Genomic DNA, 26,647 nt, shown 5'->3' on the forward strand with positions numbered 1-26,647 from the left:
TGCCCGGGTGAACTCCAGTGCAGGTATACGTATTTACTCTTGATTCATGAATGATTATGTGAACCCTGGGGAGTGAAGGTCGATGCCCTCTCATAATGGTTGTCATGCTTTTCCATTTTTCACAGCTGATCATGATCAGCTCCCTGAAACTTCCCTGAAAATCAAACCAAAATGCTGCTTTTTCAAAATAAACGAGGACGTCTTGTCTCGGATCCTAGTCAAGGCTGACCTGTGGATTTGCCTGAAGCCTATGCGCCAAGACACAGTCATCACCATCCGTCTGACTCGACTGCAGCAAGTGGGAGGAGATATCAGCCGCGTCCATCTCTGCAGTGTCAACCTGCGGGTCGCAGCGAGCACCGGCACTCAGTGGCACAGAATTGATGCCAAGAGACTACTCCAGGAAGAGCTGGAGCACCTGCACCCCAAATGGGGACTCGAGATCCACGCCCTGGATCGGGAAGGGCGGGATGTGGTCATCAAGGACCAGACACAGGCTGGGGATGAACGACTGGTAGGGACTCGATTTACTCTTTTTTATATCAATGGTCACTTCATCTTTCTTCATTTATCATCTTTCTTCACTTAAGTTATATTTACGTCTTTACCTGCAGCACTCTAACAATGATTCCTACTCTTGTGTCCAATCCCTTCACTCTACTTACCTTCTAAAATACATACGTAATTTTATTAAACCCTCGCAAAAGTACCCGGTGCTAACCGGGGAAATTCAATGAAATACTTCAATAATTAAATGTGTGTTGTTGACAACAAATCACTCCAACCTCAACATATGATCTTCACAATACATATTACTCGATCGCTCCCGGGGAAAAAAAACAACCCAGGCAGTGCCTAAGCACAAGACCCGATCGAGGCTTAAAGGCCAATTATCTGGTTTTATCTGGGGTAAAAACATTTTTATCCAAACATGGCCCTCGACCTTCCTCTGGATGAAAGAGGGGGCCATGCAAAGTTTGGTTAAAGTGGTTCCTGCGCGGAAGAGATCCGACAGCTCCTTTCTCCCATGAACGACCGAGATCTCTTTTCTTCCATAAACGAACACACAAACACAAGAACAAGCAAACTTTCTTCTTTATATATAGCATAGTACCCATCCAGGTTGAGGTTTGCACATCACTTGTGTTACGTGTTACCTCTCCAAACCCGGGTTACGGTGCCCCTCAGAGTCTCGAGAGGGAACGCGGCAGAAAGATTTGTTATTTTGAGTGTTCCAATAAACCATGGTAAAACCACACCAATGCAATTGTAGAACAAAACAAGTAATTGTATTAAGAACTCTCACATACACAATAATAACATGATTTAAGAAAGTTCCATGAAAATATCACTTGCATCAAATGAACAATACATATGATGGTACCATTATTCCCCAAGGCTCTCAAAGCAATAAACTCACGATACGCCAAACGTGAGTGGAATGTAACATTCCCCAAAGCCCGTACACAAATCCCAACGTGGGGTAAATGTTGCAGTCATGCAGAACTGCAAGAACAGGCAAGTATCGTCACAGCGGCGGACAAGGAGTTACGAGGTGAGAAGTAGATATGCTGGCGGCACGGTAACAATCCCCCAAAACGTGAGCACAATCCACGCACCTTCGATTAAGCCAATATGGAAACCAACGGCGCTCAACACAATGATGTTGATATGGAAATTAAACCAATATGATAACAAACGGCAATCCACACGATGATGTCGATATGGGAATCCCAACGACAAAACAAGATGCACCAAGCGGACAGCCTCTTTGAGACCAAAATGGCGTATCGGACTGTAATGGAGGCTCTTGCTTCCCTGCCAACAATAGCTTACACTAGGTAATAAAACCTGAGACACAGGTTTAATTGCAATCGCAATATAGGACCATATCGCGGGCAATCCCTTTCACGGGAAGCCTCAACTCATTCGCGACCAATATCAAAAAAGTCCGCTCGCAGCCTCGATGCGACTCACGGCTGTATCTCTCTCATGGCCGTCTCCTCTCCTCTCTGTCCTCTTCTGGTTTCTTTGCCGCGTTTTCCTTTTTCCTTCACAAACATTATTTTTTACCTTTTACTAAAGTCATCTCCATTTCGCACAAAAATATTAACAACAATATTACCTGAAATTAAAAATCCTACAAGTAAATAATAACAACAAAGGCGGAAGTGACGAATCCGTAACACTTGCTGAAAAAAGTACAGTCCATGTTTTGCAAGAAGACGAGAGATGTGCTACAATGCGTTTAAAAGATTAAAGATGGTGTAAAGCGTACATTCCAATAGTAGTTAGTGTCTAAGGGGTCCAGGGGTGGATCCAAGTTTCAAGATTAGGTTGGGGGGGGGGGGGGAATGGTGGGGTTGCAACAGGGAAAAATGCTGAATTGGGGGTGGGGGGGTCTGGGGGCTCTCCGCCATAAAATTAAAAAAAATTGATTGTTGGAAGTGTCATTTCCTATGCTCTTTGAAGTTTCTGCAGCTCCTTGCATTCTTCCCTGGCTGAGATCCTTCCCTGGATGAAATTGGTTCAATTTTATTGCGGATCCCATGTCTGTCGACGTACTAAGGGGGGGAGGGGGGGTTAAGATCCCATTTCCCCACAGACACCGGGTCCACGGGCCGTCGACTGCGATGAAGCCCGGCGAGTTGTGGATCATCTACAATCGCCAATCCCCCAACCACGGGCCGAAGGGTTATCGACCGTGATCCGAATATATTCGACACCACATGACCGGGAAGACAGGGGATTGAACCCTTCGTGATCCCACACCTGGTTCAATCAGGCGCGCCGAGCGAATCGCCTGGTGTGGATCGCGTTTTTACACTACGTTATCTACGGACCTAATCGAGCAGCCGAATTCGGTTCGAACAATGCCGGGTCAATGGGGAAGAGACACACGAGCAGGTCGAGAAGAAATAAAATGTACATGTCTTTATTCACAAAAAACACAGAAAAAGGACGAGAAGCAGGCTTATCATAAATCCTTACCTAACTATTCCCGACACAGGCGCCTGGCACACTCGCACACAGGGGATAAATCACACCAGTTAGACTCGTACCGGGAGGACTGGCGGACGCTGATTCAGGTGAGGGCAGTTCCTGCGCGCAGCATATGGGTCGATCCGGTAAACAGCACAAAGGAGACCAGCATGAAGGAAGACCTGCACGAAGGAAGACCTGCACGAAGGAAGACCAGCACGAAGGAACAGCAGCGAAGGAAGACCACCACCAAGGAAGTGAGGGGGGTGGCGGGGGGTCTGGGGGCCCTCCGCCATAATATTTTTGAAAAATTCATTGTCGGAAGCGTCATTTCCCGTGCCAGTTCAGCAGATTCGTCACGACTAATGGGCCAAATTGGCAAACTAGTGAGTTTATTTGCCCAGTCGTTCCTTCATTAAAACAAGAATGACCTCACTGTGGTCACAAACTGCAACAAAATCTGCTGACGGGCGGATTGGGAAATGTGCATTTAAAACACTCTGAAAATAATGAACAGCTTTTATAATATAGCATATAATTTATCAGCGACTATCCAAAGGGGGGAGGGGAGGTGGGAGGGGATGTGCACCCCCTGGATCCGTCGAAAAGGTCTAATCTCTCAAGCATGTAAAAAGGATCTGAAAAGGTCCAGGTGGTCTAAAACGCGAAATGCTCAAGGGTCCAAGCTGTCTAATTCCAATCTGTATGAAAGATGCAAAGTGTTGCAAATGGTGTAAAGGCCTAAGCCCTAAGGGGTCTCAAGTGACTTAAGGGGTCGAGAGGTTCTTGGGGGCTAAAGGGTATAAAGGTCTAAATAGTGAAGGGATCTAAAGGTGTTGAAAGGGTCTTAAAGGTACAAGGGTTTGAAGGTTTTTAAGGGTCTTCAAAGTCTCCCTTGTAGGGGGTGGAGAGGAGGAGGGAGGGAGAGTTACCCTGGGTGCTACCAACAGGTATGCAAAATTAGGTGGAGATTGTGCGGAAATAATAAGTCGTCTGCACCCGGTCTTTGTGTCCATGGCCTGACCTTGGGTACTACTAAAATGTATGGAAAATTTGTTATTCTTCGATGATCTTCAAATGTACATACATACAGTCACGTGAAAAAGTAAGTACACCCCATGTAAAGTTTTGACTTTTTCAACATATTTCAACATACAGCTATTTGATCTTCATTTCAACAACATTGATAGATAAAGGTGATATAATATAACAAATATCATGAAACATTTACATTTTGTTGTCCATTGTATAATTTAAATAAACATAAATGCAAATTTCGCATGTGGAAAAAGTAAGTACACCCTTGGCTCTAATAGGTGGTATTGCCCCCTTTGGCAGAAACAACCTCAAGTAGGCGTTTCTTATAGCTGTCTACCAGTCTCTGACATCGACTGGGAGAAATTTTTGCCCACTCCTCCATGCAGAATTCTTTCAGCTGCGCGATGTTTGAGGGGTTTCTTGCATGCACAGCTCGTTTCAAATCCCCCCACAACATCTCGATGGGATTTAGATCCGGGCTCTGACTTGGCCATTCCAGAACCCTCCATTTCTTTCTTTTCAGCCATTCCTTGGTGGATTTACTGGTATGTTTAGGGTCATTGTCATGTTGCAGGGTCCACCTTTGGTTGAGCTTCAACTTTCCGACAGATGGCCTCACATTATCCTCAAGCACCCTCTGGTACAATGAAGAATTCATTGTGGATTCGATGATGGTGAGCTGCCCAGGCCCTGATGCAGCAAAGCTGCCCCAAACCATAATATTTCCACCACCATGGTTTACAGTTGGTATCAGGTTTTTGTGGTCAAATGCTGTCTTTGGTTTTCAACCAAACATGTCTTCTGGTACTGTGGCCAAATAGCTCTACCTTTGACTCATCTGTCCAGAGCACATTGTTCCAGAAGTGCTGGTCTTTGCCGAGGTGTTCATTGGCAAACTTTAGTCTTGACCTGATGTTCTTCCTGGACAGCAACGGTTTCCTCCTGGCACACCTCCCATGTAGATCAAATTTGTTCAGCCTCTTTCTAATGGTGGAATGGGGGCGAGTGAAACGTACTTCGAGCTCTCCACGGCATCGAAGTTTAAGTGTTTTCCTATTCTTGTCTTTGTCAAATTTCCACTGGTTATTTTGCTGTGTACGTGTTATTGTGTGTTTCTGATTGGTATTGGTTTGTAATTCGTACAAACTTGTGTGTAGATAATCGTTTTCTGGGTCGTACCTCGTGCGCGGCCTGGTAACTTGGGGCTTCCCTCCCCCCGTCGGTGTTTTGTCGATTTGGGTTCTTTCCTTCACTGTATTGCTTGTTTCTTTTATTTTATTTTCTCCCCCTCACCTCACCTCCCTAGACAAAGAATTTTATATTGATTCTTGCTCTCCTCCCGGACACGTGCTTGTTCGCTCTCCTCCTCGTCTCGACTTGTGCCCCGCCCCCTGTATCTCGTTTTTCTTCCGCCTCTGCTCCTTCTTTGTCAAATCCACTTTCTCGCTTGGAGACTTTTCCCAGATTGTTTTTCATGGTTTTCATGGTTCTGTTTGGATATTGTTGGAATATGTTTAAACCGCAGCCGTGATGCTGACGCCGCCACCCCACCCCCCCCCGGAATTTCCATGTTTTAAACGTTTCCCAGTGTGTACCCTGGTCAGAATAGGTACACCGTATCCCTGCGTGTCGTAAGAGACGACTAAGAGGGTTGGCGTCAGGAAGGGCATCCGGCCATAAAAAAATATTACCTCAAAAAGAGAACCATGACAATTACAACTACATATGGGCAGGGTGCAGGCCGAAGTGGAGATCGGTTTCTGTTGTTTGGGACATGGAATGTAGGGACAATGACAGGGAGATCAGGAGAAGTGGTGGAAGTATTGGTCAGAAGAAGAGTGGACATATGTTGTGTGCAAGAGACGAGATGGAAGGGAAGTGGTGTGAGAATGGTGAAGGGTAGGCAGGGACAGAAATACAAGTTTGTGTGGCAAGGGTGCCCGGAGGGCGTGAATGGTGTTGATGTCCTGTTTTCTGAGGAGTTTGTAGACAGTGTGGTGAGTGTGACTAGAGTGAGTGATAGGTTGATGATGGTGAAAATGATGATTGGAAAGCTCTTGGTGAACGTCATCTCGGGATATGCTCCGCAGGTTGGTCGAAGCAATGAAGAGAAGGACAAGTTCTGGTGTGCGATAGAGAAGCTGATGGAAAACGTGAAAGATGAGGAAGTTGTTGTGGTGGGAGGAGACCTGAATGGACATGTAGGAAGGAGTATGGATGGTTTTGAGGGAGTTCATGGGGGTTACGGATATGGTGTGAGAAATGGAGAAGGTGAAAGGATTTTGGAGTTTGCTGATGGAGCTGATTTGTTGATTTGTAAGACTCAGTTCCAGAAAGAGGATAATAAGCTTGTTACATACACGTCAGGTGGGTCGACGACAACCGTTGACTACCTGATGGTGCGTAGGCGAGATAGGGGGCACCTACGGGACACAAAGGTGATCCCGGGGGAGGAGGCTGTTTCACAGCACCACTTGGTTGTCTGCGACATAAGGGAGAAAGGTGCGAGGAGAGCTTGTCGGGTGAAGTACCAACCAAGAATGAAGGTGTGGAGGTTGAAAGAGGTGACAGTAAGGGAGGCATTAAAAGAGAGGCTGAGTAGGGTAGAGGATGATGTGGTTGAACTTGAAAGTGGTTGGATGTCAATGGAAGCTAGTCTGTTGGGAGCCGTTGGTGAGGTATGTGGATGGACAAAAGGACCACCGAGGCACTCGGAAACATGGTGGTGGGATGATGAAGTTGGAAAGAGGATTGACGAGAAGAGGAAGAAGTTCAAGGAGTGGCAAAGGCGAAGGTTACGGGAGCAGAAACAGCAGAGCATGAAAGTTATAAGGCAGCCAGGAAGGCTGCAAAGAAAGAGGTAGCAAAGGCGCAGGAGGCATGTAGGAAAATGTTCGGAGAATGCTTGGATTTGGAAGAGGGTCAGAAAGCAGTATTCAGGATTGCAAAGCACAAAGCGAAAGAGAGGTGTGATGTGATGGGGGTGAGTTGCTTGAAGGATGAAGTGGGACAAATCGTTGTTGACCCAGATGGAATTAAAGGAAGATGGAAAAGATATATGGAAATGCTGTTGAATACAGAGAATGAATGGGATGGCAACATAGAGAGTAACCCAGTTTTAGGACCGGCAGAGAAGATAACTGAGAAGGAAGTTGAGGAAGCGATAAAAGCAATGAAGAGTGGAAAACGGGAGGGCCGAAGGGAGTTGTGGGAGATATGTTGAAGGCAGCAGGAAGTTGGGGTGTGAAGAGAATGACAGAGATCTGTAATCTGGTGGTGAAAGAAGGCCGCATTCCAGTGGATTGGGAAATGAGTACCCTCGTCCCTCTATACAAGGGGAAAGGTGACCCTCTGGAGTGTGGCTCGTACCGAGCGATAAAGTTATTGGAGCATGGAATGAAGGTATTGGAAAGGGTGTTGGAGAGGAGGATAAGGAAGAAAGTGAAGATTGACGAAATGCAGTTTGGATTTATGCCAGGAAGAGGAACGACAGATGCGCTTTTCATTGTGAGGCAGTTGCAGGAGAAGTACATGGAGAAGAGGAAGTAGTTGTTTTTTGGGTTTGTAGATCTGGAGAAAGCATTCGATAGGGTTCCACGCAAAGTATTGACATGGGCATTGAGGAAGTTAGGAGTGGAGGAATGGTTGATCAGAGTAGTGATGGCAATGTACAAAAGAGCGCGCACAGCTGTAAGGATGAAGGATGGGAACAGTGGTGAGTTTGAGGTGAAGGTGGGAGTGCATCGGGGGTCGGTTCTAAATCCACTACTATTTGTAGCTGTGATGGAGGTGCTGGCTCAGAACGTAAAGGAGGGTTTACCGTGGGGGTTGTTGTATGCAGATGATCTAGTGTTGATTGCGGAAAGTATGGATGGACTGAAGGAAAAGATGAACAAGTGGAAGGAATGTATGGAGACAAATGGTCTGAAGGTGAATATCGGAAAGACGAAGGTGATGGCAAGTGGTAAAGCATGTGGTGAGGTGGAAAGAACTGGGAAGTGGCCGTGTGCTGTGTGCAGGAAGGGTGTCAGAGTGAACTCCATTCAATGTACAATGTGCGCTGAGTGGGTTCATCAAAAATGTAGTGGTCTGAGAGGGTCATTTACCAGTGTGGTAGCTACATTCAAATGTAAGGTGTGCACAGAGGGAGCTGCAGATGGAGGAAATGTTGAGTTGGATCTTGGAGACGGTGTGAAGCTGGAAGGTGTGAAAACATTTTGCTGCCTCGGAGACATGCTGAATGGAGAAGGTGGATCAGACTCGGCAATGGTTGCTCGAGTGAGATGTGCATGGAAGAAGTTTCGGGAACTGAGTGGCATGCTGATGAGGAGGAGAGTGTCGCTGAAGCTGAAGGGAAAGGTGTATGCTGCATGTGTGAGAAGTGTTATGATTTATGGGAGCGAGACATGGGTAATGAACGTAGAGCAGCAACGAAGGCTGGAAAGGGTGGAAATGCGAATGGTTCGATGGATGTGCGGAGTATCGTTGAGAGCGGAAGACAAATGATGAATTGCGAAAGATGATGGGAATATTGCCTGTGATTGACGCTGTGAAGAGGAACAGGTTGAGATGGTTTGGTCATGTGTTGAAGAAGGATGAAAGCAACTGGTTGAGAAGAGTGATGGAAATTAATGTGGAAGGAAGTAGAGAACGGGGAAGACCGAGAAAGACTTGGCTAAAGATGGTGGAAGAAGAAATGCGGGCAAGGGGGTTAACAAGGAGAGATGCAGAAAATAGGGCAAAATGGAGAAGATTTTCATGGGGACCGTAAGGCTAACCCCCGCTCTCGCAGGGAAAATGGCCTTAAAATGCATGTTGTTGTTTCTAATGGTGGACTCGTGCACTTTGACATCAACAGTGGCAAGAGCTACCTGTAGGTCCCGTGATGACATTCTGGGGTTATTAGAGACTTCTTTCAGCATCTTGCGGTCTGCTCTCGGGCTGAACTTGCTGGGGCGGCCTGGCCTGAAAAAGTTGGCAGTTGCTTGGAATCTTCTCCACTTGTAGATGATTTTCCGGACAGTCGAATGATTGATTTCATATTATTTGGAGATTTTTAAATCCCTTCCCAGACTCGTAGGCACCTATAACATTCTTTCTGAAGGCCTCAGAGAGCTCATTTGATCTAGGCATGGTGACACCGCACACTTCAACAACAAAAAGCAAACCAAACTAAATGTCTGAGGTTTAAATAAGACAGGTTCCTCCAAGTTTCTCTCTAACGATGTTCTAATCATTTGCACCTGAGCTGGTGCATCTGATTCTAATTTTACTTATTTGAAGTAGTGATAAATGTCGGGGTGTACTTACCTTTTCCACATGCGAAATTTGCATTTATGTTTATTTAAATTACACAATGGACTACAAAATGTAAATGTTTCATGATATTTGTTCTATTATATCACCTTTATCTATCAATATTGTTGAAATGAAAATCAAATAGCTGTATGTTGAAATATGTTGAAAAAGTCAAAACTTTCAATGGGGTGTACTTACTTTTTCACATGACTGTACATAAAATTACCTTACTTATTTACTAGCAAGGGTACCTGGCATTCCCATTCGCTGTTCTAATCCTGTTGGTATTATGAATAAATCAATTTTTTGTGGGGGCCTAAAACAATAATCTGTTCCTAAAACATTAATCCACACCCCCTAAGGAATGGGGTCGGTGATCATTTAACATTACCTTTCATGTACCTACATAGGCAAAGGCACTATTTTATTAAATAAATAAAATCCCCCAAATCCAACTTTTTAAAATTGTATTTACCTAAAACACCCCCGGTACTCATCGACGAACCTCCTAAGAGTTTGACAAAGATCTGTTCGGCCATCTCTGAGAAAAATGGCAACGAACATCTCTCTTATGGCATAGATGGTAGGCTTGATTGTTTAATAACCTGTTGGTTGATTGATTGACGAATTAATTGATTGACCGACTCATTGGTTGATTGACTTATTGATTGATTGACTTATTGATTGATTGACTCATTGGTTGATTTTCATGTTGATTTTGGACTCAGTTATCAAATGATGCACACAAACAGTTGAACTAAACAAACGAACTGTAAACATGCAAATTATCAAAATAACAATTGGTGTGGTTATAATCCAACGAACATGCTTCCTAATCGATGAATGAGAGGAAAAACATTGATGAAGATTTTGATGCTTGTCATTGATAAGGAGATCTACACAATAGTTTGAAGAGTTCCGGCATCCAGGGTAAGGCACCACGGTCCTGTGCATTACACTGGTTGTCAAATTGCTCAAAGCAAATAACTATATGAGGTTTAATTGTGGCGGTTTCCTCATTCTCGAGGGCCCTGTTGACAATCATTTGTAATTATTCTTTGGTTCCAACCACTCCCTACAGAAACCGTTCCTCGACCTGGAGTTTGCAGAACTGAAAAATCGGATAAAGAGATCTTTGGGTCTTGACTGCACCGAGGCCTCAGGTGAGATGCAGTGTTGTCGCTACATGCTCGTGGTGGACTTCAATGCTATCGGCTTTGACTGGGTCATCGCGCCCAAGACCTACCGAGCGCACTACTGCTCTGGCCTTTGCAACAAAATGTCTTTGCAAAGGTACCCTCATACGCACTTGGTGAGCCAAATCAACACAAACGGTATGACTGGACCATGCTGCTCTCCTACAAAGATGTCGGCAATCTCCATGATCTATTTCAACAACCAGCAAAACATTATTAGCAGCAAAATTTCCGACATGGTTGTGGATCGTTGTGGTTGTTCCTGAGTTTTGAAAAACGACTTGGCAGGGGGTCCATTTTTGCGGTTATATTAATCCACTGGTGGACACACAGCCCCTACAGATTGTGTTGTATTGAATGACACACGAAAATAATCCTACAAGAATATGAAGATGTTTTGCACTAATTAGAGTAAAGGTTGCTGTGGGCCTTGGATATGTACGCAGTCCTTTTACGCAGTACGCAGTCCTCTTACTACGTCCAAGCAGCATTACAGTTTCTAGCCAAATGGTGCTTGATGAATACAGGTCAGATTTTACAAAAGTTGGGACGATCTGTCCGTGCTGTTGAAGGTCAATGAATGACCTTGACCGATTGTCGTGCTGATAAGATTTGATAGACTATACGAATCGTTCCTATAATGTTGTCTGTTATAGCACTACATTAATTTAAAGGAAAGCATCTCACTTTCCTGTTGAATTACCGAGCCATGGAAACAGTGCTGCGTGTTGTCCGTCGAGTCCCTCGTATATAAAAGAGCATTAAGTTTTGTCCCTGGTGATATTACACCGTGGTATTTCATGGCACTCTGTTTTTAAACCGAGAAATCAAGATAAATAGGCAGGTGACATTGGCCCTATCAAGCGTTCGCAATATGGAAAATGATTCGCAACTTGTAATTTGATCCATTTCCACAAATAGTCCTCACGCACCATGAGTACGAGTGGAGGAGCATCGCCATTGCAAAAGAAAGCACGTATCTTGAACAACGGTGTACGACCTGCTGCGAGTTTGCGGATGGAAAATGATCCTTATCGTTCAGCTAGCTGATTTATACCTTATGTAGAATTACACTATAACAGCATCGCAACCTTCTCAAATTATGTCATTTGACTCCTTTGACGCATTTGAAGCCTGCTTCAGTCATCCTGATTCAAAAACGAACGCAATACTTGGGCAATCGTAAAATGAGAAGGTACACTCTGCTAAATTGTTGCATTAATTTGTGACAAATGAATGAATTGGAAACTTTTCAACCTATGTGTAGATATTTATTATCTGGGAATCATTTTCTTTAGCATCGTCGGTTATTCATGGCGAAGAGTCATTGAGGGATTTTCAAATGAGACCTGGACTTTTGTTTATAAAAAGCAGAGTTACCATAAAATGGGTCTCTGAGAACTTTTCTAGCATTTTAAAAATAATACATGAAAAATGCAAATACAAAAGATATCCAACATAAGCACAGTTTGTGGGCTGTATAATTAATTACCTTTATTTTGCACTATTTAAAACTGGAATATATTTTATAGCAAATATAATATATGCAGTGCTTTCAGAAAGTATTCAGACCCCTTCACTTTTTTCACATTTTGTTATGTTGCAGCCTTATGCTGAAATCGTTTAAATTCATTTTTTCCCCTCATCAATCTACACTCAATACCCCATAATGACAAAGAGAAAACAAGATTTTAGAAAGTTTTGCAAATTTATTAAAAAGAAAATACTGAAATATCACATTGACATAAGTATTCAGACCGATGCTATGACACATGAAATTTAGTTCAGGGGCCTCCTATGACTCTTGATCATCTTTGAGATGTTTCTACACCTTTATTGGAGTCCACCTGTGATAAATTCAATTGATTGGACATGATTTGGAAAGGCACACACCTGTCTATATAAGGTCTCACAGCTGACAATGCATATCAGAGCAAAAACCAAGCCATGAGGTCGAAGGAACTGCCTGCAGAGCTCAGAGACAGAAATGCGTCGAGGCACAGATCTGGGGAAGCCTACAAAAAATGTTTGTTGCATTGAAGGTTCCCAAGAGCACAGTGGCCTCCATAATTCTTAAATGGAAGAAGATTGGAACAACCAGGACTCTTCCTAGAGCTGACCACCTGGCCAAACTGAGCAATCGGGGGAGAAGGGCCTTGGTAAGAGAGGTGACCAAGAACTCGATGGTCACTTTGGCTGAGTTCCAGAGATCCTGCGTGGAGATGGGAGAAACTTCCAGAAGGGCAACCATCACTGCAACACTCCACCGATCTGGGCTTTATGGCACAGTGGCCAGACGGAAGCCTCTCCTCAGTGAAAGACACATGAAAGCCTGCTTGGAGTTTGCAAAAAAGCACCTAAAGGACTCTCAGACTCTAAGAAACAAGCTTCTGTGGTCTGATGAAACCAAGATTGAACTGTTTGGCCTCAATTCTAAGCGACATGTCGAAAGGAAACCAGGCACTGCTCATCACCTGCCCAATACCATCACAACGGTGAAGCATGGTGGTGGCAGCATCATGCTGTGGGGGTGTTTTTCAGCAGCAGGGACTGGGGGACTGGTCAGGGTTGAGCGAACAATGAACGGAGCAAAGTACAGAGATATCCTTAATGAAAATCTGAAACAGAGCACTCAGGACCTCAGACTGGGTCCAAGGTTCACCTTCCAACAGGACAATGACCCTAAGCACACAGCCAAGCCAACGCAGGAGTGGCTTAGGGACAACTCTGTGAAGGTCCTTGAGTGGCCCAGCCATAGCCCTGACTTGAACCCAATCGAACATCTCTGGAGAGACCTGAAAATGGCTGTCCACCGACGGTCCCCATCCAACCTGACAGAGCTTGAGAGGATCTGCAGAGAAGAATGGCAGAAAATCCCCAAATCCAGGTGTGCAAAGCTTGTCGCGTCATACCCAAGAAGACTCGAGGCTGTAATTTCTGCCAAAGATGCTTCAACCAAGTACTGAGTTAAGGGTCTGAATACTTATGTCAATGTGATAATTCAGTTTTTTCTTTTTAATAAATTTGCAAATCTTTCTAAAACTTGTTTTCTCTTTGTCATTATGGGGTATTGAGTGTAGATTGATGAGGGAAAAAATGAATTTAAACGATTTCAGCATAAGGCTGCAACATAACAAAATGTGAAAAAAGTGAAGGGGTCTGAATACTTTCTGAATGCACTGTACATATATGCTTGTTACCCTCGCCAGAGGAGAGGGTATTGCATTCGAGTCCGTTTGTCTGTTTGTTACTTGCCGGAATATATTCCGGCAAGACATGACGCATAGAATAGAATAGATTCCGGCAAGTATGTTGGTTGGTTGGTTTGTCTGTCTGTCTGTTTGTGCGCAGTACTACGTCTACATCGTTGCACATAGCATCGCCATACTTTACATACATATTTGCCTTGCCCTGGAATAGACTGTGTCCAATTTTTAACTCTCTTGGCCCAAGGTCGAGTTCAAGGTCACCCAAAACGTGAAAATCGTGACCACAGCGTAAAGCCGGGGCGAGGCGGAGTGATACAGCGGAAGGATTCAACGGTTTAAATGAAGCCGCAATGAGGCGGATTTTCATTGGGACCTTCATCCTGATTTTGTTACCTCCGCCACCAAAGGTGGATGGAGGTTATGTTTTCACCCCTGTCTGTTTGTCCGTTTGTTACTTGCCAGAATAGATTCCGGCAATATGTTGGTTGGTTGGTTTGTTACTTGCCGGAATAGATTTTGGGTGGTGAGGGGGCTTGAAGCCAGATTTTAATCTAACAGCCGCCATATTGGTGCTCGCCGTCACTGCGATGCGAAGCGAAAGACACCTCAGAGTTGTCACATTCACAATCGTATGTCGTATGTACTCCCGATATGTGTTTCCTTCATTGTAAAAACTACCAAGTCAATAGTTAAAAGGATTTTGAGCTGATAGGTGTTACTGCCTTGGCAAGATCGATGGAGACAGCGATCTGTTCGCTCATACACCGCCCAAATAGCTATGTGGAATTCTGTCATGTAGGGATTAAACCCACGTCGTTTGAACTTTGGCATAGGTCATTATTTACTTTTAATGATGTTTATATATGAATCAAAAAGAAGCTAATTGGTTTTGGGTCGTCCTTTCCGCATATCTCATGGGATTGTGCATTGGAGAGACGACCGTGATGGCGGTGAGTGGTTGGCAAATCAAAAAAAAAAAAGTACATTCCGGCAAGTCCTCGGTCTCTGACCGATTTTTCATTTGTTTGTCTGTTTGTTTGTCCGCACAGAATAAATGTGATTTTCTCTGCAATCGTCGGTCCGATTGACAGGAAAATTTCACTATAGGTGCAACTCCACCTGTATATTTTTTTATGATAATTATGACGTCATAGGTCACGTGGGTTGGCCGCCATATTGGAAAAATCGAAAATCTTTGCACCTCCATATCTTGGAAAGCACTGAATAGAAAAAATTGAGACAATGGCTCATTGTAAAGAACTCTCCATGGGGAATAAAATATGTTAATGATGATGTCATAGGTGCCTCCATTATGACGTCATAATTCGACAAGTACAAAACTTCATCCAATCAAGATGATATTTCTTGAGGATAATCTCGGAATAAATTAGTTTAGGAAAATAATAGATGACGTCATCAGTCACGTGGTTCAGCCGCCATATTTGTTTTAACACAATAGCCTTCAAAAAACACTGAAAATACATCCTGGTGAGGGTTTGCAATCTCTGATTGCTCTTTCTTGTTTTTTATTTGCGTTCAAAATTACCATGTGGTTGGGGTTACTTTGAACAGTATACAAATCCTGTAGCTTTCTAAGTTGCCTCATAATTGGGGTTGCTTTGGACATAAAAATGTATCAGTTATCAATTGTGCAATCAATTAATTGATTAATTACTTAATTATTATCGATGTATAAATTACTTATTCTTTTCTTTCTCATCTGGGCAATATCTCAGGCACCTTTTGAGATACAACAACAACAACAACATGCATTTTAAGGCCATGTTCCCTGCTAGAGCGGGGGTTAGCCTTGCGGTCCCCATGACAATCTTCTCCATTTTGCCCTATTTTCTGCATCTCTCCTTGTTAACCCCCTTGCCCGCATTTCTTCTTCCACCATCTTTAGCCAAGTCTTTCTCGGTCTTCCCCGTCCTCTACTTCCTTCTATATTAACTTCCATCACTCTTCTCAACCAGTCACTTTCATCCTTCCTCAATACATGACCAAACCATCTCAACCTGTTCCTCTTCACAGCATCAATCACAGGCAATATTCCCATCATCTTTCGCAATTCATCATTTGTCTTCCTCTCTCTCAACGATACTCCGTACATCCATCGAACCATTCGCATTTCCACCCTTTCCAGCCTTCGTTGCTGCTCTACGTTCATTACCCATGTCTCGCTCCCATAAATCATAACACTTCTCACACATGCAGCATACACCTTTCCCTTCAGCTTCAGCGACACTCTCCTCCTCATCAGCACGCCACTCAGTTCCCGAAACTTCTTCCATGCACATCTCACTCGAGCAACCGTTGCCGAGTCTGATCCACCTTCTCCATTCAGCATGTCTCCGAGGTAGCAAAATGTTTTCACACCTTCCAGCTTCACGCCGTCTCCAAGATCCAACTCAACATTTCACCTTTTGAGATAGGAAGCTGATATTTGGATATGACAATGACCAAGTGATTTGGCTGTAAATGTTGTTTTTGATTTATTGATTAATCAATTCATGATTTAATTTTTCGATGAACTACTTAATAAATTTTCAAAAAGTTACAGATTCGGATGAAACAGTGGTGGGTTTAGGTATGTTATTAGCCAATTGATCAAGAAAATTGAGTTAATTATTTACGATTATTACTTATTTATTTTAATTACGCAATTATTAAATTTATGAATCAATTATTGTATAGCACTCCCTCCCAATTCCGTCTACATGTGCTGCACTGAGGCATCGTTGGGCGCCGGAGGTGGCCTGGCAATGTCGCTCGCTGGAGGATGTTATTATTTATTTATTTGGCATGGGTGAAATTTTCAAAGGAACGGCTCCAAATTTTTTTTAATGCTAATTATGACATCATAGGTCACGTGGTATGGGTGCCATCTTGGAAAAAAAATCGCAAAAGTTTTCCCCTCTATATCTCCGAAACAGCTCAATACAAAAAATTGAGTCATAGCTCATTGTAAAGAACTCTCCATTGGGACCAACATATATTAATGATTTCATAGGGTATGATCACATACCCATGACGAACAAATAAACCCTTGGCCGTGATGTCGTAGGTCACATGGTTTGGGAGCCATGATTTTCTCGAGAGAGGGCTGAACAGATCGAGTGGAAGCTTCACAAATATGTTCCCCATGTCTTGAGGATACCAGGGTGTCCTGGAATAAGCAATAGATCACATGGTTTGGCAGCCATGCATAATTGAACGAAAATCTTAAAAACATATCTATTGAACCGCTTCATTGATCGAAGTGAAACTTTAAAGTAATGTAGCAGTCGTCAAGGGGAATCAATTTTTCAAATTTCAACATGATTGGTTGTACAGTCTGGCACCCAGAAGTTGTTATTGTTTGAAGAAGAAACTGGACATTTCATCTTCTCAGGCCATGTGACTGATTCTTCCACTGCAATTTTTCGGGTTTCTTCCCTTAAAAAATCATTTTCACTCCAACCATTGGTCCGATTGACAGGAAATTTTCACCATAGGAGCCCCTCCCTACTCCTGTAGAATTTTAAAATGATAATTATGACGTAATAGATCACGTGGTACTGGCGCCATCTTGGAAAACCAAAAAAAGTTTGCACCTCTATATCTCCAAAAGCACTGCATTGAAAAACTAGAACGGGCACTCGGTAGAGCGCATACCTTCGCCGCAGCTACTGTTCTGTACTTGGCATGGGAGTGTAGGGAACAGAACAACAAAAATACGATTTTGACCTTTTCGTGACCTTGACCTTGACCTTTGACCCGATTGCTCCCAAAATCTAATCAAATGTGTCCCGTATAATAACCAATCATCCCACCAAATTTCATACAATTCGGTTGAATACTTTTTGAGTTATGCGAATAACATACACACACACACACACACAGACATACAAATAAATACACAGCGATCAAAACATAACCTTCCGCTTTTGCGAAGGTAAAAATGAGACATGGCTCATTGTAAAGAACTCCATATGGGGAACAACATATGTCAATGATGATGTCATAGGGGCCTCCATTATTACGTCAAAATTCGACAAGCACAAAACTTCATCAAATCAGGATGAAATTTCTTGAGCGTCATCTTCGGATAAATTGATGGAGAAAAAATAATAATGATGAAGTCATCAGTCACGTGGTTTGGCCACCACATGTTTTATCAGAAAAGCCTTTAAAACCACTAATAACCCTTTTTCTCCGAAACGGCTAAACAGATCAAGGCAAAACTTTACAGGCATGACCGCATACCCATGACAAACAAAAAGTTCCGTGACCATGATGTCATAGGTCATATGGTTTGGGAGCTATGATTTTTTGAAGAATAAACCTTTAAAAAGACACTCTTCCAGAACGGCTGAACAGATCAAGTGGAAACTTCACTCATATGTTCCCCATGTCTTGCGGATACCATGGTATTCTTGAATAATTCCTAGGTCCCATGGTTTGGTAGCCATGTTGGATTGAACGAGAATCTTCAGAAAATTCTAGCTCTTGAATGGCTTTATTGATCGATGTGAAACTTCAAAGTAATGTAGTAGTCATCAAGCGGAATAGGTGTTTAAAATTTCATCATGACTGGTCGTACGGTTTGGCAGCCAGAAGATGTTATTGTTTGAAGAAGAAACTCCACAATGTTATCTTCTCCAGCCATTTGAATTTTCAGTGTATCTATTAATTATGTGCTGTTTGAAGTCAGTGATATCCTCTCTATTAATTACGCACGTCTATTAATTATGTACTAAAGGAATGTACCTTTCAACACTTTGGACTGCTAAGACCCATTAGACCTTTGAAGAACCTTTAAGACCCCCAATGCCCCCAAAATACCCTGAAGCCCCTCAAATACCACAAAGAACCAGAGGATCCCGACGACCCAAAAAACCCAGAGGACCCAGAAAGACCCTGAGGACCCAAAAAGACCCTGAGGACTCAAAAGACTGAAAACACTCCAATGGCACAAAAGACCCCGAGAACCCAAAATGCCCCAATAACCCAAAAGAGCCAGAGGACCCTGAGGGCCCCTCATTAAAAAAAAAAATTAAAATAAAATACTGAATTCAGTGTTATAAAGAGGACGTCATGTGTCACGCATGCCCGATGAAAGTGGGGTTGTATCAAAGTGGGGTTGTATCAAAGTGGGGTTGTATCAAAGTGGGGTTGTATCAAAGTGGGGTTGTATCAAGGTGGGGTTGTATCAAAATGGGAAGGCGGATGTACCCGGTCATCACTGCCAGCAGTTATAAAGTGGCAGTTCTAGTTCAGTTTATTGTTTGATTGTGTGGTCTTTGAGCATACTTTAAAACAAGTTTCAAATCATCTATTTATATACACGCAACATAAAATGTATCATAGTGTAATAGTGAACACTGTTCAAAGTTACCCCAAAATGTGTCCAATGTCAAACAAAATATTCGAACTTATGCTGTCACAAAAGTATAAACTACAGGGTAAGTGTTTAATGTATGATCTTCATAATGAAAGGTGTTTAATGGAAGGTGTGGTTATACAGACCTTCACAACCAATTAATGTAAGGTGTGTTTACACTAAAGGATCTTCGGTCAACACACATACGTCTGAGCAAGTAGAAGTTTGAACAAAACAAAAATTTCTGCCAATTTCAGGCTGCAATTTTGAAATTCACTGCAAAACTATTACAAAAATACATGAAAAAAATAGTAAAAAATAAGCATTAAAACCTACAAAATATCATAATTATCATTTTCAAAGACATTAATTGAAAAAATAATGAACAGTAACATTTTCTGGAAAACGTTCAAAGTTTCCCCACTGTTCAAAGCTCGAAGCCAAGCCCCGCTCTAGAGTATGTATATAAATAATTTCAGTAAATTTGTTTGCATTGCTCATGGTAATAAATATCCAAAATCACATGATTGCCATTCTTTAATGCATGTGCTGAACAATCAAGATAGCGGCAAGTAGGATATGCATGAGATGGAACATGAATAATTAAATTATTTGTCGATGAAATCATCAAAGCTGTTGAAAATGACAGACGATCAGCTGCACTGCATGGCGGTGATTGTCTGTCCGGGACATGAGGTTTGATTGGTGTGAATCATCAAGACGGACATTAAAGTACACAGAATGAACCTCATACTGCAACACCAGACGCTTTGATAAACTCGATGGTATTCATAGAATACTTAACCATGCACAGTCAACTTGGTGCGAACCCACTCTTCTGTTTTTGAACGGTCTTTTTTACTTTGATCCAATATGGCTGCCAGACCACGTGAGCAATTACATCATAAATTTATATTCTCTAATATAATTATTGCATAGATCACGCTCAATCAATTTCAAACTGATCAGACCAAGCGTTGTCCCTGTCGAATTATGACGTCATAATTACGGCAGCAATGACGTCATCGTTAACAACAAGTATTCCCCATATGGGGTTCTTTACAATGAGCCACATTTCAATTTTTACCATGGAGCGGTTTTGGAGATAAAGAGGTGCAACGTTTTTTGGGTTTTCCAAGATAGTGCCTGTACCACATGACCTATGACGTCATGATTATCATTCAAATATTCTGCAGGAGGCGCTTGTTTGGTGAAAATTTCATCTCCATCAGACGAACAGTTGCTGAGAAAAATAATTCATAATGATCGGATAAGTGTTGTACTTGTCGAATTATGACGTCATAATTAAGGCATCGATGACATCATCATCAACATATCTTATTCCCCATGGGGAGTACTTGACAATGAGCCATGTTTCAATTTCTTATCTTCCCCCATCCAAAATCTTGATATTTTCTACCCCAGTTAATTCATCCCAGATCCACTTTTCTGAAATACCGACTTCTTTCCTGGAAGTCCTAGCTGTGTCCATGTGGTTTTTACCTCTCCCACCCCCACCCCCTTCCCACGCCTCCTATCCCCAAGCCCCCTCCCTCCCTCAGATCTCCCGATGTCCCTGCTCTTAAATGTTGTACTTGTGTGCTTCCTCCTCTCTCCCCATCTTGTCTCCCGCTCCCTTTACTATGTCTTACTAGCAACGGTACCCACCCTACGGGTGGGGCTTCAATCGGGAGGCCCAAATGAAAAGGCAAAATATCAGAAGGCTTTTTTTAATTTTAAACGATTCATATAAACATCCATTGAATCATATCACACGCAAATCATCAAAATCTAAACAGTACAAGGCGCCCATTTTGAAAAAAGATCGAATTCTGCAAAACGGAAGCGGCCGCTACACCTGTTTCTCAGTCGCTTTACACACGCTGCCCTGTTACTTCGTAGCCGCACGTTTCTATAGGAAGAGTTCGTCAGGAGTCGATCTATTCTCTCCTGGTATGTAGAATTTCAACAAAAGCCACACCACTGTTCATATCGATAAATATTATTCCATCGTGTTTGGAAAAATTGGAAAAACAATATAGCCTATTTTACTCCCAGGGGTCCCAGGAATACCCACCCAAAATATCGTTGCGATCGGTTGAGCCATTTTTGCGGTACCTTCGAACGGACGGACGGACGGACATTTGGTGAATTATAGTAAGATGTGTCCGTTTTTTTTTTTTGTCATCAATATTAGCTCTTACACGAGCCTCGATCTTGTATATCAAAAAAAAAAAAAAAGTCCAAGTCAAACTTGAACCACCCTCATATATCTTCAAATAAGTTTGTTTATAATGTAAACATTTGTTCATTGGATCCCAAATTCAGTGCAACACATTGTAAGAGTTTGATTCCCCACAAATGGGCACACACATCACCAATATGATCGGTGTACTTGGTCTTGAATTGTGGCCATCATCAAATTGAAAGGATCTTCCTCAGTTTAATGATAAACCTAAATAAACTCGGTTTAGCTCTTAGCGTGAGGGGTAGGGTTAGCTGTTACGGGTTAGCAGCTGTTAGGGTGAGGAGTCGGTTTAGCTGTTACGGTGAGGGAGAGGGTTAGCAGTTGTGGTGAGGTTGAGGGTTAGCAGTTATGGTGAGGTTGAGGATGAGGGTTAGCAGTTATGATGAGGATGAGGGTTAGCAGTTATGGTTAGGTTGAGGTGTAGGGTTAGCTGTTAGGTTGATGGGTAGGGTTAGCTGTTAGGTTGAGGGGTAGGGTTAGCTGTTAGGTTGATGGGTAGGATTAGCTGTTAGGTTGAGGGGTAGGGTTAGCTGTTAGGTTGAGGGGTAGGATTAGCTGTTAGGTTGATGGGTAGGGTTAGCTGTTAGGTTGAGGGGTAGGATTAGCTGTTAGGTTGATGGGTAGGGTTAGCTGTTAGGTTGAGGGGTAGGATTAGCTGTTAGGTTGATGGGTAGGATTAGCTGTTAGGTTGAGGGGTAGGGTTAGCTGTTAGGTTGAGGGGTAGGGTTAGCTGTTAGGTTGAGGGGTAGGGTTAGCTGTTAGGTTGAGGGGTAGGGTTAGCTGTTAGGTTGAGGGGTAGGATTAGCTGTTAGGTTGAGGGGTAGGGTTAGGTGTTAGGTTGAGGGGTAGGGTTAGCTGTTAGGTTGAGGGGTAGGATTAGCTGTTAGGTTGATGGGTAGGATTAGCTGTTAGGTTGAGGGGTAGGGTTAGCTGTTAGGTTGAGGGGTAGGGTTAGCTGTTAGGTTGAGGGGTAGGGTTAGCTGTTAGGTTGAGGGGTAGGGTTAGCTGTTAGGTTGAGGGGTAGGGTTAGCTGTTAGGTTGAGGGGTAGGATTAGCTGTTAGGTTGAGGGGTAGGGTTAGCTGTTAGGGTGAGGGGTAGGGTTAGCTGTTAGGTTGAGGGGTAGGATTAGCTGTTAGGTTGAGGGGTAGGGTTAGCTGTTAGGTTGAGGGGTAGGATTAGCTGTTAGGTTGATGGGTAGGGTTAGCTGTTAGGTTGAGGGGTAGGATTAGCTGTTAGGTTGATGGGTAGGGTTAGCTGTTAGGTTGAGGGGTAGGATTAGCTGTTAGGTTGATGGGTAGGATTAGCTGTTAGGTTGAGGGGTAGGGTTAGCTGTTAGGTTGAGGGGTAGGATTAGCTGTTAGGTTGATGGGTAGGATTAGCTGTTAGGTTGAGGGGTAGGGTTAGCTGTTAGGTTGAGGGGTAGGATTAGCTGTTAGGTTGATGGGTAGGGTTAGCTGTTAGGTTGATGGGTAGGATTAGCTGTTAGGTTGAGGGGTAGGATTAGCTGTTAGGTTGAGGGGTAGGATTAGCTGTTAGGTTGAGGGGTAGGGTTAGCTGTTAGGTTGATGGGTAGGGTTAGCTGTTAGGTTGAGGGGTAGGGTTAGCTGTTAGGGTGAGGGGTAGGGTTAGCTGTTAGGTTGAGGGGTAGGGTTAGCTGTTAGGTTGATGGGTAGGGTTAGCTGTTAGGTTGAGGGGTAGGGTTAGCTGTTAGGTTGAGGGGTAGGGTTAGCTGTTAGGGTGAGGGGTAGGGTTAGCTGTTAGGTTGAGGGGTAGGGTTAGCTGTTAGGTTGATGGGTAGGGTTAGCTGTTAGGTTGATGGGTAGGGTTAGCTGTTAGGGTGAGGGGTAGGGTTAGCTGTTAGGTTGAGGGGTAGGGTTAGCTGTTAGGTTGAGGGGTAGGGTTAGCTGTTAGGTTGAGGGGTAGGGTTAGCTGTTAGGTTGAGGGGTAGGATTAGCTGTTAGGTTGAGGGGTAGGGTTAGCTGTTAGGGTGAGGGGTAGGGTTAGCTGTTAGGTTGAGGGGTAGGATTAGCTGTTAGGTTGAGGGGTAGGGTTAGCTGTTAGGTTGAGGGGTAGGATTAGCTGTTAGGTTGATGGGTAGGGTTAGCTGTTAGGTTGAGGGGTAGGATTAGCTGTTAGGTTGATGGGTAGGGTTAGCTGTTAGGTTGAGGGGTAGGATTAGCTGTTAGGTTGATGGGTAGGATTAGCTGTTAGGTTGAGGGGTAGGGTTAGCTGTTAGGTTGAGGGGTAGGATTAGCTGTTAGGTTGATGGGTAGGATTAGCTGTTAGGTTGAGGGGTAGGGTTAGCTGTTAGGTTGAGGGGTAGGATTAGCTGTTAGGTTGATGGGTAGGGTTAGCTGTTAGGTTGATGGGTAGGATTAGCTGTTAGGTTGAGGGGTAGGATTAGCTGTTAGGTTGAGGGGTAGGATTAGCTGTTAGGTTGAGGGGTAGGGTTAGCTGTTAGGTTGATGGGTAGGGTTAGCTGTTAGGTTGAGGGGTAGGGTTAGCTGTTAGGGTGAGGGGTAGGGTTAGCTGTTAGGTTGAGGGGTAGGGTTAGCTGTTAGGTTGATGGGTAGGGTTAGCTGTTAGGTTGAGGGGTAGGGTTAGCTGTTAGGTTGAGGGGTAGGGTTAGCTGTTAGGGTGAGGGGTAGGGTTAGCTGTTAGGTTGAGGGGTAGGGTTAGCTGTTAGGTTGATGGGTAGGGTTAGCTGTTAGGTTGATGGGTAGGGTTAGCTGTTAGGGTGAGGGGTAGGGTTAGCTGTTAGGTTGAGGGGTAGGGTTAGCTGTTAGGTTGAGGGGTAGGGTTAGCTGTTAGGTTGAGGGGTAGGATTAGCTGTTAGGTTGATGGGTAGGGTTAGCTGTTAGGTTGAGGGGTAGGATTAGCTGTTAGGTTGATGGGTAGGATTAGCTGTTAGGTTGAGGGGTAGGGTTAGCTGTTAGGTTGAGGGGTAGGATTAGCTGTTAGGTTGATGGGTAGGGTTAGCTGTTAGGTTGATGGGTAGGATTAGCTGTTAGGTTGAGGGGTAGGATTAGCTGTTAGGTTGAGGGGTAGGATTAGCTGTTAGGTTGAGGGGTAGGGTTAGCTGTTAGGTTGATGGGTAGGGTTAGCTGTTAGGTTGAGGGGTAGGGTTAGCTGTTAGGGTGAGGGGTAGGATTAGCTGTTAGGTTGAGGGGTAGGGTTAGCTGTTAGGTTGAGGGGTAGGATTAGCTGTTAGGTTGAGGGGTAGGATTAGCTGTTAGGTTGAGGGGTAGGATTAGCTGTTAGGTTGAGGGGTAGGGTTAGCTGTTAGGGTGAGGGGTAGGATTAGCTGTTAGGTTGAGGGGTAGGGTTAGCTGTTAGGTTGAGGGGTAGGATTAGCTGTTAGGTTGAGGGGTAGGATTAGCTGTTAGGTTGAGGGGTAGGGTTAGCTGTTAGGTTGATGGGTAGGGTTAGCTGTTAGGTTGAGGGGTAGGATTAGCTGTTAGGTTGAGGGGTAGGGTTAGCTGTTAGGTTGATGGGTAGGGTTAGCTGTTAGGTTGAGGGGTAGGATTAGCTGTTAGGTTGAGGGGTAGGATTAGCTGTTAGGTTGAGGGGTAGGGTTAGCTGTTAGGTTGATGGGTAGGGTTAGCTGTTAGGGTGAGGGGTAGGGTTAGCTGTTAGGTTGAGGGGTAGGATTAGCTGTTAGGTTGATGGGTAGGGTTAGCTGTTAGGTTGAGGGGTAGGATTAGCTGTTAGGTTGATGGGTAGGATTAGCTGTTAGGTTGATGGGTAGGGTTAGCTGTTAGGGTGAGGGGTAGGGTTAGCTGTTAGGTTGAGGGGTAGGGTTAGCTGTTAGGTTGAGGGGTAGGGTTAGCTGTTAGGTTGATGGGTAGGGTTAGCTGTTAGGTTGAGGGGTAGGGTTAGCTGTTAGGTTGAGGGGTAGGGTTAGCTGTTAGGTTGAGGGGTAGGGTTAGCTGTTAGGTTGATGGGTAGGGTTAGCTGTTAGGTTGAGGGGTAGGGTTAGCTGTTAGGTTGAGGGGTAGGGTTAGCTGTTAGGTTGATGGGTAGGGTTAGCTGTTAGGGTGAGGGGTAGGGTTAGCTGTTAGGTTGAGGGGTAGGGTTAGCTGTTAGGTTGATGGGTAGGGTTAGCTGTTAGGGTGAGGGGTAGGGTTAGCTGTTAGGTTGAGGGGTAGGATTAGCTGTTAGGTTGATGGGTAGGGTTAGCTGTTAGGTTGAGGGGTAGGATTAGCTGTTAGGTTGATGGGTAGGGTTATCTGGTTCATTTCCAAAACCCAGGAATTTGCGGTTCATGCCAACGCGGTTGGTTTGCCCTGCAGCTGTTGCTAAAAATTGCATTGGCAAGTGGTGCTGCACTCCCAGCAAGATTGTCACCTGATAAAACATAAATCCTCAAGCTAAAGTGATATTACTTCCACCGAAATATGTTTGATATCCACATTTGATAAGGTGAAAGAACTGCACACACAGTTCAGGATAAAGACGCAATGTAATTATAATGGTGGTGGTGAACTTGCAGCACCACTCGGCCACTGCCTAGATTTCCTTTTCAGTTTATAGGTTTTGCCTAATTGCTCAACATTGTCCACATCTTCGATACACTAAGATAACGAGAGTAGGAATGCGCACTTTCTGGCTTTACCAATTGCTCACGCTGACAGCGCTTTGCAGTTTTAACAAAATAATCAAACACTTTTATTCGTTGTACAAAAAAGCTTGTGTGGAGCTTCATTTCAGGGCTTCTCGTTTCAATGACTTGCACTTATCATTGTCCATGGATGCACGCACTGTTCGTGTGTCGTTGTTCCTTCAGAGGAAATTGTAATGTCTTATTCAAATCGCATACGACATATCCTGCCCTTTCCAGGAGAAATGTTCTGTGGTGGGCAATGCCATGGGAATTCCTTGATTCCCAAACCAAACAATACCCTTTCCGTGGGAGGGACCTTCAGCCATCTTTGAAGTCGTCAAGTACCTGATTACTCATGTTAGTTACACACAGTCAGTTGTTTTGCTTTGCAAGACAACTTATCATCTGTGTAGTTCATGTCTTCAGGTCCAAAAGAGCGCACTGTCTTTACCATACACGTGAATTACAGAAAATTATACCAATGGCACTTACAGGTGGATTGGGGATTACTGGGGATTACTTACAGGATTACTGGGGTTAGAGAAAATCATGGGATGATCTGAGATGGTGTTCAACAGGTGTCTTTAAGACCTGGAGGATGGTGGATCATAAAATTGGAGGAGAATTACTCAAGTTATGATCAAAAAGGTGTTTTTTTGTCATTACGTCACAATCCCAAAAAAGAAGTTCAACACAAATCAAATATG

At 43.8% G+C, this 26,647-nt stretch overlaps 1 protein-coding gene across 2 annotated transcripts in view; it reads left to right on the plus strand.

The window, feature by feature from the left end:
- LOC137433677 (growth/differentiation factor 8-like) overlaps positions 1-26,647 on the plus strand; it is a 53,399-nt gene that overhangs the window by 21,027 nt on the left and 5,725 nt on the right. Inside the window, exons 2-3 of one of the 2 annotated variants that reach the window (XM_078786094.1) lie at positions 126-514; positions 10,400-10,611. In XM_078786094.1, coding sequence (XP_078642220.1) covers positions 126-514; positions 10,400-10,611 — 601 coding nt within the window. Of the gene's footprint in view, positions 1-125; positions 515-10,399; positions 11,947-26,647 lie in introns of those variants that run through there. The other variant, XM_078786093.1, reaches the window with a different exon arrangement.

Source organism: Myxine glutinosa, chromosome 10, assembly GCF_964187855.1.
Source record: "Myxine glutinosa chromosome 10, kmMyxGlut1.1, whole genome shotgun sequence".
Lineage (NCBI taxonomy): Eukaryota > Metazoa > Chordata > Myxini > Myxiniformes > Myxinidae > Myxine > Myxine glutinosa.